We start from the raw sequence: 14,022 nt of genomic DNA on the forward strand, positions 1-14,022 counted from the left end.
AACATTACAAACTACCATTTCTGAAGCAGGTCCACTTTAAGCCGCAGGTGGAGGGGATTTTATTAATCTGGTGGGAAGCGTTTGGAAAACACTCCATTTATGGCTATTCCACTCCTTAAATAAGTGTTATTCCTCAGCAGGCATTGTCATGTGTTGTAGGCAGTATCATCAAAAATATTTGATCATAGTTTTTTGCAACTAACCTAAAACTTCATAAAGCTCATGAGTGCATTTGTCCACCATAATATTTGTGTTGACACTCATTAACATTCCAAGAAGATCATTACATTCGTTAAATACAAGACTCTTAATTGGAGGCCTGTTAAATCAAAATAAATTTGAATTAAAGCCATTGCCACTTATTTTAAAGGACCATCAAACCTAAAATGCAAGCTATGTTGTATAAAAGAGGTACTAACAAATATATATGTACCACACGGTGGTAGTCGGTTTCACGACCACGAAAATGCCGACAACGAAGATACCTACAAAAAAAAGCCAAGGACTAGCACACCGACTGGGATATAATAAAGACTTATCTACATACAGACACATGACCTTTACGAACACAGCGCCATACCGACAGGTAGTAACTACGAACACAGTGCTTGCCGGCAGATGAGTTACACGTCACTTTATAGAGCGGCATACATAAATCTGAATTTAAAGCGGCAATGTCAGGACCCCGCAAATACACACTTTAATGTAAAGTGTGTATTTGCAGGGTCCTCTATGTGTGCTCCACATGCCTTGACAGAACTTGATATGTGTGGTGTTGCATCTGCAATTTCTGAGCAGTTGGGCTCAAGCTGATGTCTGCTATCAGCTATTTTTGCCAAAGGTTGATAAAAGAGACTGCAGCATCCTTCAATGATGTTACAGCCTGAAAATCCGCTAAATGTAGGAAAACACCCCCCTCCCCCTGCCATGATCACAGCCTAGACTAAGACATCTTCAGTCCTAGTAAGCTCCTGAAACTTTTACTGATGACTGATATATTGGTAAATGTTATTAGTAGCTCTTTTATATATGCTAGTTGTATTTTAGACATTGTGATGCTTTATATGAGGTGAAGATTGTGTAGAAGTATTTATACTGAGATCACTAGGATGTCATAGCCATTTAGAATTCATTGTCATGTGTAGGACCCCCTTCATACCAGGACTTTTCCCCATGCAAAATACTGTTGGTTCTAACTTGTTGTAATCACTTTCCCAGCCACAACTGAACAATCTGTTTGGAACATCACAATTTTGCCCAACAGCCACTGGGCAAACATCACCTGGATGCATAACTTAGGGCCGGGCTCTGAGTTTGTGGTTGAGTATATTGACAGTAAGCATCACTTCTGCATGTGGAGTTTGTGTAGCCTGAATGGATCTGCTAAAAACCACCCACAATCAGCCTTCGCTACACCGTGCATACACATAACAGAGGAAGGCACTTCAGGAGCTGGTTCTTACTACCTTAGAGTTATTTCACTAGTCAATCGATAATGACTACTATGGATTATAGTTAACCAAATTTGTTGGTGTCTCTATATAATATTACTTTTATTACCATTTTTTATCTTGCAGATCTAACTATTAGACACATTTTTTGAACAAAAAATGTCAGAGGACAGGGCCAGCGATGATAAGGCTTCTAGTAAAGATTAGGCCATATCATACTTTATGGGGCATATTCAATTGTTGGTGTTACTGGCCAAAGTAACGTGTCGCGCGCACTATTACCATCATTACGGTAATAGTGCACGTAAAAACCGGTACCTTTCACGCTGGATTTCAGCTCGCGGCTCAGGCAGCTGCGAGCTGAAATCCGGCTTAGTATTACCGTAATAACGGTAATACTTTTTACGCTGCGGAAAACGGGATCAATTGAATATGCCCCTATGAGCGTCCCAATTGCTGACGATGTCTTGCGTGAAAATCACATGTTGTGATGTCCGGTTGCGCACATTGCCAGTCATTACATTAGGAATCTCCGCTCATTTTTCTGTGCACCTCTAAGGGTGCGAGGAAAAATGAGCAGAGATTCCTGTCATAACATCGGCGTGATGTGTCGCCGAGGACATTCTGGAGATACAACGCGCTGAATTGACTGTCCCCCTTTGTTGCAATATTTATTCCTATGCCAGGGCCATAAGATACCAACCTCTTATCTTATTAAATTGGAGTAATAAAAAGAACATCACCTTTTGTTTCATTCCAGTAACTTGCAGTACTAAAGAACTACCCAGACACTTCCACTAAGAGATGATTTTACTTCAGAATAAAATGAATAACACAACTCCTGGAGTGCCTGTATTCCGCTACATTTGCTTGTAATATAGGCCAAGTTAAATGCATAGACATGCATGGGAATTCTCATTATTTTACTTTGAGAATCAACCTATTTGTGACAGAACTTAAAGAGCTGGACAATACCTCCAAGTCAGTGTCGTACCATTCAGGTTATATTGAAATCCAGATCATGTACCTTGTAGGGCGCACGCAATTAATATTTTCATTGGATCCAGTATCAGAATGTTTTGAAAGTTCCCATGTATGACTATGTGTATGAGTTTATAAAACATGTTAGTATTTTTGTTTATACATGTATTTATATAAGGTGGCTAGACACTTATGGAAAATGTACATGCTTGGAAGCACTTTTTTTCATGCAGCTGTCCATCCGTCATTGATATTGTATTAAAGGGAAGTTCTTGTCACCTCATATATTAAAATACATTTGATTGCAATTGCTATGCGTTGCGCTACATATGCTTTGCTTTCATGTTCAGTAGTCATACTTCATGTCTTAAGCTTAATATATTATCTATTTCTACTATCCACCAGGCAGGTCCACATTGCAGCATTAAAGGGTGGAAAAATCGGTTTGAACAGGAAGAATGTTTGGAGAAATGAAATACAAGCTATTTTGTACATATGTTAAACAGTTATGTAAAAGTTCTGTGTGTTTATTTGTGTTATTTGCTCACATTGGTTGTGCAGAGTGTGCAGAGCAGTGATGTACTGTGCTAGTCATATGGTTATATTGGGTACTGCAGCACAGTTTTGGTGGAATCTCTAGTGTCTACGTGGTATGCTATTAGCTGCATACTGTACAGTGCTCTGTTTTGCAATACACTTCTATACTGGAATATAGGGGTGAAAAACCCCAATGGCAATAAAAATAGGCAGTAAGATAAAAGTAGTATGACAAATAGTATGCCAAACAAAAAAACAGTGCCAGAACCAATGGATATATCAATATCTACTAAAAACGTAATTGAGAAAATATATTCTGATAAGAAACATAGATCATATGGGTGTGAGTTCAGAAAGTGATCATAAGCACTGCATTGAGTCATAGCACTTTTTGGTATGACCACTTTTTGAAAGCAGGCCCATATAATCTATGTATCTATCAGAATCTATATTTTTCAATTAGGTTTTTAGTAGATATTGACATACTCATTGCTTGTAGCGCTGTGGTTTGTTTGTGTGTTTGTGTACTAGTACACTCTTCTATTATTTGGGGATTTGTACATAATATTTTACATGCAATGGGCCTGATTTAGAGATGAAGGTAAGTCCGTTTGCATCACGTAAACAATGCACTTGTCCACAACTTATGGGTATATTTTGCATTGAGTTTATATTAGAATTGCAGCCCTTTCACTTGGAGAGTTGTATCAATAAACGTTCACCAGTAAATTCAGTACAGTTAGGCAGTGGAGACACCGGTCTACAGATGCATCCGATTTTGACTTACATGTATCATTAACATGCCCCTTTAATAATGCATATGTTTGCATGTCTCATAGGTGTCATTTTATGTGTGGATGACAACGGATGCATCTTTACAATGGCCATATCTATACGCTATATTCCAAGTTGCTAGTACCATAAGTTACAGCCGTAGACATATAATTGTACACACATATTATTGTGTGTATGCAACAGTCACATTTTTACATCCTAAATCAGGCCCAATGTGTACCTTTAAGTGTGTACAGTGTTTGGCTACACATCTACACTAATATTGTGATTACGCCAAAGATGAATTATGTAGACTTTATTTTTTCCAATAGTGAATATCTTATAACTGAGAAATTACAGGGTAGTGACACAAGTTTAAAGCTCCAACTCAAAGGTCTATGATTTTCGAAACATCCACAGTTTGCTTTGATTCAAATAAAACTCCACCCCAGGGGCAACTAATCAAGTAACAAAGCAAACGTTTTCAGTAGAAGAACAAAGTCGAATTATCAATGGCTCCATGTTTCATTTCCCCATCCCTCCAGCCAAGGTCTGACCTCTCACTGGCCATGGCATCAGTCTGAATTGATTGTCATCTTTTTCTAATAGCCCTTCACGAAGAAAGCATATCTACCAATGCTTTACAATACTAGACAGGAGTGATGAGGTTACCTTCTACGTATATATGTAAACAATTAACAGTAGCCTTTAAACATGAATAGTACTGTTGATTTAATAGGAGAGGGTGGGCCAATGGAACACATTGAGGGAGTGCTCGATGATGCATTTCACTGTCCATCGTAAATGGCCTGCAATGTTTTTAAAATAAGCTATTTTTTAATAAACAAGATAGTTCAGCTGGGTACATCAAACTAGTGTCGGTGAGACTACAAATAGTCTAAGGTTATTTAGTGGAACCAGTCTCCCGTAAGTCTGATAAAGTTTGTTGGTTGTGGCTCTGAAGTCTCAGGAGTATTTGAAGTTTAGGATTATATGTTTTTGAACTAGGGTAAAGCACTAAAACACTGGATACAAAGATGCTGAGTAATATTTGATATAGTTAACACCGGACAATTCTCTTCATTGGAAATTTTTAACTTAGAAAAGTCGTCTTGTATACACAATAGTTTTTTTGTACAAAGCAATAATTTATTGTGCACTAAATCTAATTGTATGTTGCTATGGTCTTGTTGTTGGTGCCTAGGAGTGTGGTATAAAGAGTAACATTCATATAGTTGCAGCATGTGCGCTTGGAATGCAATATGGCAATTGTTTAGGATTTGTTTTCCATATATAGTTTTGAATATATATATTGGATGCTGTATTTGCATATATAGCCAGCATGTGTTTCATTTTATGCAGTGTATGCAATGTAATAGGATCAGACCAATTAAAGGAAATATGTGTACAAATACATTTATGATTAGAGCTATCATGTATATGGATGTGGGTCTTCAGTTCATTTGCATGAAACGTATGCTCTGGCCCCCCAAAGCATCCCATACTCTCAAGTCAGCCGACGTTCATCCTCAGCTCTTTCCTATCAGGTAATAACATGAACAGAACTGTTCCCGTTAAGGCTCATCCCACCTCAATTCAGCTGTCTGACCTGGTCCCTGGGATGACCTACAGAGTACGGGTTTATTCCCGGGAGCGCCAAACAGTCACAAGCCCGTATGTGACGTTCGAGACCAGCTCAGGTGAGGGCTTTGTGTTCCTTGAGTAAAAACAGAGATATAGTATCTCTGGTCTTCAAACCTACATATACTTCATATGGAAAACAAAACTTGATAGATTCTATTTTAGAATGAAAGTAAGCAGGGTCCTTCAACAGTCATCTTTCTTCTTGTGTAAATTGTTACATCTACATAATTCTTCGGTAGTTTTAGCAATACTCACACATCTGTAACAGATTTTCTTATAGTTTAAAATGCACACACATTTTCTGGCTGAACAGCACTTGCAGACAATATACATTATGGGTTATCTTCCAGAATCTCACAGTTTGGTTCTTGCAAAGTGTCCTCTTCATCTTTTTGTAATACTCTTGGCAGATAAATATTTATACAATTTTAAATCAACTTGTAGCTAAGCTCCCTAAGGGGGTTATGTTTCATTAAATCGTCTGTTCCTACCTGAGGGAGATATTAGATGTATACTGTAAAATATTACGATTAGATAAAGAAGGGTGGTCTCAAGTTAAAGATGGAAGCACAGGGTTCCCAGATGTTACAGAAGGAAATTGAGTTCCTCCAAAGATAGGTCATGTATTTAATGTGGTAAACATGCCAAATTCTGTTCAAAACTGTTTGAAAGGTTGGGTAAATAGAAGATCTCCAGGTGGCTAAAAGATAGCAGCCTAGACAATATGACAAATAAGTTTGTTCCAAGAGCAAGTAGCAATAGGAATGAGGAGGGGGGGGGGGGAAACATTCGGGGGGTTTGGCACTTCAGAATGGGTGATATCAAAAATGAATTTCCTAATATCACTCCAGAATTTATATAATTTATAGCAATCTCACAATATGTGTATAAATAATCCAAGTGGTGAACAGTCCCTCCAACATCTATCTGAGGTGCATGGATATAATTTGTGCATTCTGGTAAGGACATAGTACCATCAATATAATAACTTACATGTTTTTTTGTTTTTTTTCCATTGTAACACAAATTGAACTGCTGGGAACATTGTCCCATATATTCATCCACTCATCATCATCATCATCATCTAGAACATCATCTAGATCAGTTTCTCACTTTGTATACTGAGGATATTTAACAGAAAGAATTTGGCCTCTGGAGGTCGGATTAGTGAGGCAAAGTAATACAAATGCTGTTAAAGGCCTACCCTTTAAACTTGTGGAGAGGAAAAAGTGCCTAATTTAATGTATTGATAGAAACAAGTTATAAAGAGGACAATTCTCTTTTGGATCTCGGAAAATGGGAGAAGAGAATTGAGAAGCATCAAATCATTGTGAAATCTTATGTTACTCTTCCTTTGAGAAGTTAGGAAGCTGTGAGTTTCTACCAGTGGAAAATAGAGGGTCGTACTAGATTGAATTATGGGGGAATGAGAAGGAACTAGGGAATAGAGTATATTAAAATAGTCCAATATTGATACAGTAAGAATATAGGATAGCTTTTTTACACAGAAGGAAGATGTTGGTGGGGTGGTTTTGGTTTTCAGTGTCATATATATCTATATATATGTGTGTGTGTGTGTGTGTGTGTGTGTGTGTGTAACACAGTATCTATATATTAGCTATTAGCTAATGGATGTCTTACTTTCTCTTTCTGTAAAGAGATGTTTCAACGATTATGCTATTATGTGTGTATCGTACATGATAATAACATTATTCATTAATATTATTGTTCTCATGTTTTGTGGGTGTTGTAATCATAGTCATGTTATATGCAAAATGTGGTCTTGTTCAGCAATATACAAGTAGTCGTTTCAGTGCTCCATTGTTCCGTCACTGTAGTTTAAGTACTGTTCTCTTCTACTTTCCTCTCTTCAATATTTAACTAGAGGTTTCCTATATCTGGTCCACCACAGCCCTCACCACAACAAAACAGTGGATGTCATGATCTCTTCACATGAGCTACAGAGAATCTGCCTGATTGCCTCAAACCTAGCTACTGTCTAGCCCATAAAGACATCCTAAAAAGAATGTGTTGCCAGGGTTGCTTGAAAGACAAGACTGTCTGGTGATCAGTCTTCCACAACCTGTGATATACAGAGTTTCATCATTCTGTTGATACTACTAAATCTATTGCCTTCCTGTATATGTGGATATTGTGTTCCTTGTTGTACATGTGATCAGTGTTTCCTATATTCATGTGAGTTACAGTGCTCCTTTATGACTAGTCTTCTGCTCACTTCTGGCAGCTTACACAAAGAACCAGGTGGACATTGCCACCCAGGGCTGGTTCATTGGACTCATGTGTGCCGTGGCTCTGCTGGTGCTCATCTTATTGATTGTCTGCTTCATCAAGAGGAGCCGAGGAGGCAAATATCCAGGTGAGGGGCAAATACCCCTGAGATGGAGCATGTTCTATTTAAGAGGAAAATATACTCTTTATTTTCATATTATTTATACATTTATAGAAAAACCATATAGGCATACCTCATTCCTTATATATTTGCATATTTACATCTTATAAAATGAAATGCCCTCCGTATACATTGTGACCATTCAGTGGCCAAATTAAAAAGAAAATTCATAGCTTGGCTTATTTGTATTTACAAAACACAGATTTTGAGTTAAGTACATCAGATGGAAATTACTCAGCTTTTAGCACTATTGCTAAACTAAATATAAAGTTGAATTTGATGTTAGGACAACTAAAGCTTCATTAAACATTGAAATGAATATCCAATACATGCAGCTAGTCTAGTGAGCATATACAGAACAATCCATAGTATGAAAGCACACAGGGTTCTTGGACCATATTTACATACTGATGTGTTAGAAAACATAGAAGGATGGAAGTCTCACAAACAAAACGGGGGCTAGAAATTAAGAGTAACTGAATTGACTGTTTTATTTATTTTGTCCCCTTCAGTACGAGAGAAAAAGGAAGTGGCTCTGGGAACCGAAGATCAGAAAGATGAGGATGGTTCATTTGACTACAGGTAAGAAAATAATAATTTGCAGGATGATGTACAACTAACCTAGTCATATAATTTGTATATATAATCTATTGATTTAATATTAGCATATCTATAAATACACACACAGAGCATCACACCTACTGTCAAATATTCACACACAACTTATATTATTGTACACATACTCTGCACATAACTACATTTTGCTTGTTTTCCACATATACAAATTGTTTAATAAAATGTGCCAGTATTTCTTAGTATCTCAATGTCACACCTATTCAGTGCGGAACACACAGGGTCACAGCGTCACACACAGAACAGTCCACAGCAGCTGTCTCAGAACGGACTGTGCATGTAACGTCTGTGTCTATGTTTCCCTATCGCTACCCAGGATGGAGCACAGGTGAGGCACGTCACTGCCTACGTGTCACCCTCTGTGCTTTGTGTGTGACAGCCACCTCCCTGTAGTCCTGATAGTACTTCCTCAAATAACCTATAGAGTGTATGGGCAAAAAGCTAAGACTAGCTGTGGCACTTGGTGCATCTCTATCTGTTCTTCATCATAAGATACCAATAGCAAAATATTAGCTATAGTAAAGCTTGTTAACAAGCTAGATTCAACATCCTAAGCTCTGCTACCTGTAACATGATATCACAGAACATACATTCCTTATAAGCCACATTGCTATGTGCAACCCTGCATTAGATTCTCTGAAGCAGATCAGTGTCAGTATATATGTGCATCTATAGCAACATGGTGTCTTTCTATTATTACAGTGTGTGTTTCTCTCTCCCTCCTCATATATGTCCCACCTTTCTCAACTCCTTTCACTCATGGCCCTGTCTTTTCCTTCCCTAAACCATTCTCATGTCTCCATTTGTTCCACGAAGGTTTTTCGGAAGGTAGGATAAAAGCCTTTTTTTCTTTTAGGAATCAAAGCTGCTATTTTCAAAATAAAATAATAACCACATTAAACCTGGCGATTCCAACAGCTTGTAGCATAAGGACGGGTGGGGACACAAGAGCATTAATCTAATTAACCTGCTTGATTCTGCTGATGGAACCCAGTTAGGTGTTTGTGCATTTGTATTTAAAAAGTAAACTGGTGTATATAATAAAGATCATTCATGAAAGTGCAGAGCCACAGGCCCCCAGCACAAGTTACATTTTATGCTGCTATGTACCTATTTTTGTCCAGATGCGTTTGTTTATTCAGGGAAGCACATTGATTTGCAGGTAAATATGGTGTTGTCTGTAGGGGTGCAGCGTTTTGTATCTAGAAATTGGAGGAGTTGGGCAGATGTTGAACCACACTTTACACACATATGCAAAACCAGCATTTCATGTTATGGGACAAGGTATTTAAATGAGTTTCAAGGAATGGAGATGGTACATTTATGGGGTTCTTCGCTGGTTTTGAGCCTTCTTCTCTCAGAATAGTCTTTTTACCCAGAGGTGATGGAGACCAGAGAGTAAATGTATCAAGCTGCAAGTTTTTTGGTGTGTTTCAAAAGTGGAGATGTTGCCTATAGCAACTAATCAGATTCTAGTTATTACTTATTTAGTACATTCTACAAAATGACAGCTAGAGTCTGATTGATTAACATAGGCAACATCTCCACTTTTCAAACCTGCCAGAAACTCACAGCTTGATACATTTACCCGTAGGCCTTGCCCTATACTTCCATACTTATATGTATAAGCGCAATTTTTTAAATGTTACTCTGAATTTATTTAAAACATAAATGAGATTAAGGGGAGTATTGTAGTAGAGAAACAGAAACCTTGAATTGGATGAAGGGGATGGTCCTAAAGCAGGCCTAGCCAACCTGTGGCTCTCCAGGTGTGTGAAACTACAAGTCCCATCATACCTTGACAACTATATACTATCTGCTGGCAAAGCATGATGGGGCTTGTAGTTTCACAACTCCTGGAGAGCCCCAGGTTGGCCAGGCTTGTCTTAAAGTGTTATGTGGCTCGATTTTGAAATTACATTTTTATTCTTGAAATCATGCACATTTCCAGCCAGACTCACAAAGGGAGCATTTACCTAAGTCACTGATACCCTTCTCATCCTGCAAGAAGGGTACAATTTTATTGTGTTTTACATTCTACACACTACACAATGATAGAAAATAACAGCATAATGGTATTGTGCATATATTGCCAGGTGCTGGCATTATCTGTTTAGTAAATTAGGTTTGTTATAACACACCAGGGGTATGCTGCACAGTACTGTAATATAGGCATGCTTTAGAGGAGTTCTGAAAGATTTGCTGCTGACTAACACTCTCGCCAAGAGGTGATAGACATCAGGAAGTCGCACATTACGCCAGTCCTGCCAGCAGGCCAGCACTTCAGTTCTTTAATTACCGAGACTGCCAAAGTCTGCATTGTCTTATTTTTCTATATGATAAAATAAATACGTACATCAGCACTCAGCAAAATATTTGCATTTAAATACAATATGCTATCTCAGCACTGTGGACCAGCTGCCATTAATCCAAAGCACAGGGCGTTGGGCAATCTTCCTGGATCCTTTAACACCCAGAGGTCCAGCGGAAATATTAACTATGCTTCTAATCCTATAAGAGTATTCATTCTAACACTTTCCCTGTAAATGAACATATTGCAGTATTGAAGTGAGAAGTAGGCTTGTTCATTAAGTTATTTTACTCAGTGGTGATGCAGGAGATTCTGTCAGTAAAAGGTTTAAAGAGCTAGAAACTTTAACCCCTTCAATCAGCTGTCTCTAGATCCATTGAGTTAACAAGTCATTAGGTTCTACATTTTAAGCAAGTTATTCTTCTAGCACCCCCGATATCTTATGTGTTCTGTTAAACAGTGTTTCATACTGCTCTATGTTACTTTTCAGGGTGTTTCATGTATTTTAACCTTAGCCAGTAATACAAACCAAATCTTACTGATCACAAAGTGCCTTTTGCTTCTCTTCCCTCTGTCCGGTGGGAGCCAACACCTGCATCTACTACTCTGTAAGTAATTACTTTGTCTATTTGTTTTAGTGATGAAGACAACAAACCACTGCAGGGCAGCCAGACTTCCATAGACGGTACCATAAAGCAGCAGGAGAGCGATGACAGTCTGGTGGATTATGGAGAAGGAGGAGAAGGACAGTTTAATGAGGATGGATCTTTTATAGGGCAGTATACCGTAAAGAAAGACAAGGATGAGACAGAGGGTAATGAAAGTTCAGAAGCCACTTCGCCAGTGAACGCTATCTATTCTCTGGCATAGAACATTGCCACCTCCCATCCCGTCTCCTTTACTACCACCTCCATATCTTTGCCTCTCTAAACTGTCCTAGGAGCACAGATACCATTCTCACCCTACAAGATTTTAACGGGAATCATCCCTATTACCACCTGCAATTGAAAAAGTAACCAAGAGGCATGGAAGTGTGGACAGCTATCCCCTCCTACAGCTGCTACAACCCCTGTCAAGCTACACACAGTATTAGCTGCTGGGAAACCCCCTCAGCCTTGCCTTGCAATCTATTGACTGCAGTTCCATTCAGTTCCACAGGAGGATGACAGTGACTTAATAATCACTACTGTTTGTTCAGCGTGTATAAGAGTTTCTCTAGGAACAGAGGGGTTACCTTCCTTCTCCCTAAGGCCATAGAATTGCCCAGGAGAACACAATTTTTGTTGGAATGAAAAGGATCATTTTTACTTTGCAATATGACATTAAAGCAATTGGTTGGTTGGCTAAAAAAAAAAATCTGTAACTAATACCTATCAAGCAAAGAGGCTATGGTAACTTTTAATTTTCCCCTTCCTCCTATTTTTAATGTGAATGTTTTTGTTGTGCTCCAGGGTGTACTGTAATATAGACCATGTGACAAATAGGGCAATAAGGCACTCTGGATATGTGTTGCTTCATTACCATTCCCCTCAGGACAGTTTCCAATCCACTGCTATGACTGTTTATAGGAAGCCTGGCACTGCCATTGGACAAGTCCAAGCATCACGGAGTCCTTGTCCTTTGATTGTAGCTGCTTTCTTTACATATTCCCACTGTGTCCAAGGGCCAACTCCTGCCATTAACCCATTCGCTGCCAGAAGGATATGAGGACCTACACAGTTAACCCTACCAGAGGGTGCTGAGCATCACAGTAACGATACTAAGGACGCAAAATGTCCCCATCATAAACGTCCACGCTTACACTTTGTGCCACTAACAATCTATGCAGAAAATATGTTTGTTCCTGTCCTTTCTTCTTTCAGATCACCCTGTTTTTCGCCTACCTTTATTTTGGAAAACAGGGATTGGCATCAGAATGGGGTTGGATGGAGCCAGTACTGACAATGTACAAGTAAAGAAGACCTGGCAGCACCCTTAATAAGTGTAAATGATTGTGAATGAGAGCTGAGATGTTGAGAATACATTATGACATATCTGTGTATGAAGGAGCATTGCTGCTGTTTGTGACTGTATGTGCACCACAGAGTGTAAGTGTGATGCTGGCACTGCTGCTGTACATGTCTACATAGGAGTTTGTAGTTGTCTGTGTGGTACGGCACTCTTGCTGTACATGTATGTATGTGAATTTAATTGCTGAAGTGCAAGAAAAATAGGAGTGATAAATGTGCTACACCTGCTGAACCTAATAATGCCTTTGGTGTGTGAGGAGGATGGAACTTCCACTGCCTGTGCTGTACCTGTGTATACATATCAGGTTTGGCAGAGTGTGTACATATTAAGGGGAGCTGGCACTGCCTTAGTATATCTGAAGCGTTGCCAAATCTGGCCTTAACAATAACCACAATTCACAAATACCCACCATCGCCCCACATCTTGTGTAGTCACACAAAGATGCCCCAACCTCTATATTTACATAACACACACTCTGCCTTGTGTCTCCTTTTGCACTAAAGATTCCTTCATATCTTTTGTTTCAGTATGCCTTGTAAATATTAACTTATATCTATGTTTAATTATCACTCAGAAAAACACTAATATATTTATATCTTCACTGTACATTAACCGCAAGTATACTGCTGGATTCTATTATAAGGATTTGGTTAGCCCATATTGGTCTTTGGTACTGAAAGGGTTAATTGTATAACAAACCATAAATAAAGAAATGCTCTGCTTTGTATGGAGATCCATCTATGTACTTAGCGCTTTCCCTTGCCAGAGTTGTGTATTATTAGAAATAACACTCTTGTAAGAGGTTGGTTAACTCCTTAGATGCTGAAGAGTCCTGCAAATCAAAAGGGACCCCCCTGCCTCATAAAGTATAAGGTATCAGTGTTTTGTTTTTTTTTCTTCGCAAAAGAAGCTCCTGTTGAATTCTCATTTATGTTTCTTTGTTTGGAGCGAGCAGAGAACTGCATGAGCGTCACTAATAAGTTTATATCCGTCTGTTGTCTGTTCCTCGTTCTGTCTTTTTTAATCACTGTAAAACATAAAGAAATAAATTCCTTTTTTCTTTTTACTGCTTTATTTTTTGTGTGAGAGAAAAATACTCAATAGGCTTTATGTATAACTACTGCAGGCTATATGTGACATAACGCAGAGGCGGAACTAGCGAGTTGTGGACCAAGATGCTTAGCCCCCACCCCACATGCAAAAACAAAAAAACGTATAGTATCTTTTTGTTTTGCTGACTTCAAATTTGAAGTATAAGAAATGTAAATATA

At 38.5% G+C, this 14,022-nt stretch overlaps 1 protein-coding gene across 9 annotated transcripts in view; it reads left to right on the forward strand.

The window, feature by feature from the left end:
- NFASC (neurofascin) overlaps positions 1-13,817 on the forward strand; it is an 87,623-nt gene extending 73,806 nt beyond the window's left edge. For 7 of the 9 annotated variants that reach the window (XM_075196089.1, XM_075196091.1, XM_075196090.1 and 4 more), the window contains 3 exons: positions 7,633-7,764; positions 8,310-8,379; positions 11,380-13,817. In XM_075196089.1, coding sequence (XP_075052190.1) covers positions 7,633-7,764; positions 8,310-8,379; positions 11,380-11,611 — 434 coding nt within the window. In that variant the 3' untranslated portion in view covers positions 11,612-13,817. Of the gene's footprint in view, positions 1-1,218; positions 1,336-5,290; positions 5,444-7,632; positions 7,765-8,309; positions 8,380-9,246; positions 9,940-11,379 lie in introns of those variants that run through there. The other 2 variants (XM_075196096.1, XM_075196093.1) reach the window with 2 other exon arrangements.
- Positions 13,818-14,022: the final 205 nt, after the last annotated feature.

Source organism: Mixophyes fleayi, chromosome 2, assembly GCF_038048845.1.
Source record: "Mixophyes fleayi isolate aMixFle1 chromosome 2, aMixFle1.hap1, whole genome shotgun sequence".
Lineage (NCBI taxonomy): Eukaryota > Metazoa > Chordata > Amphibia > Anura > Limnodynastidae > Mixophyes > Mixophyes fleayi.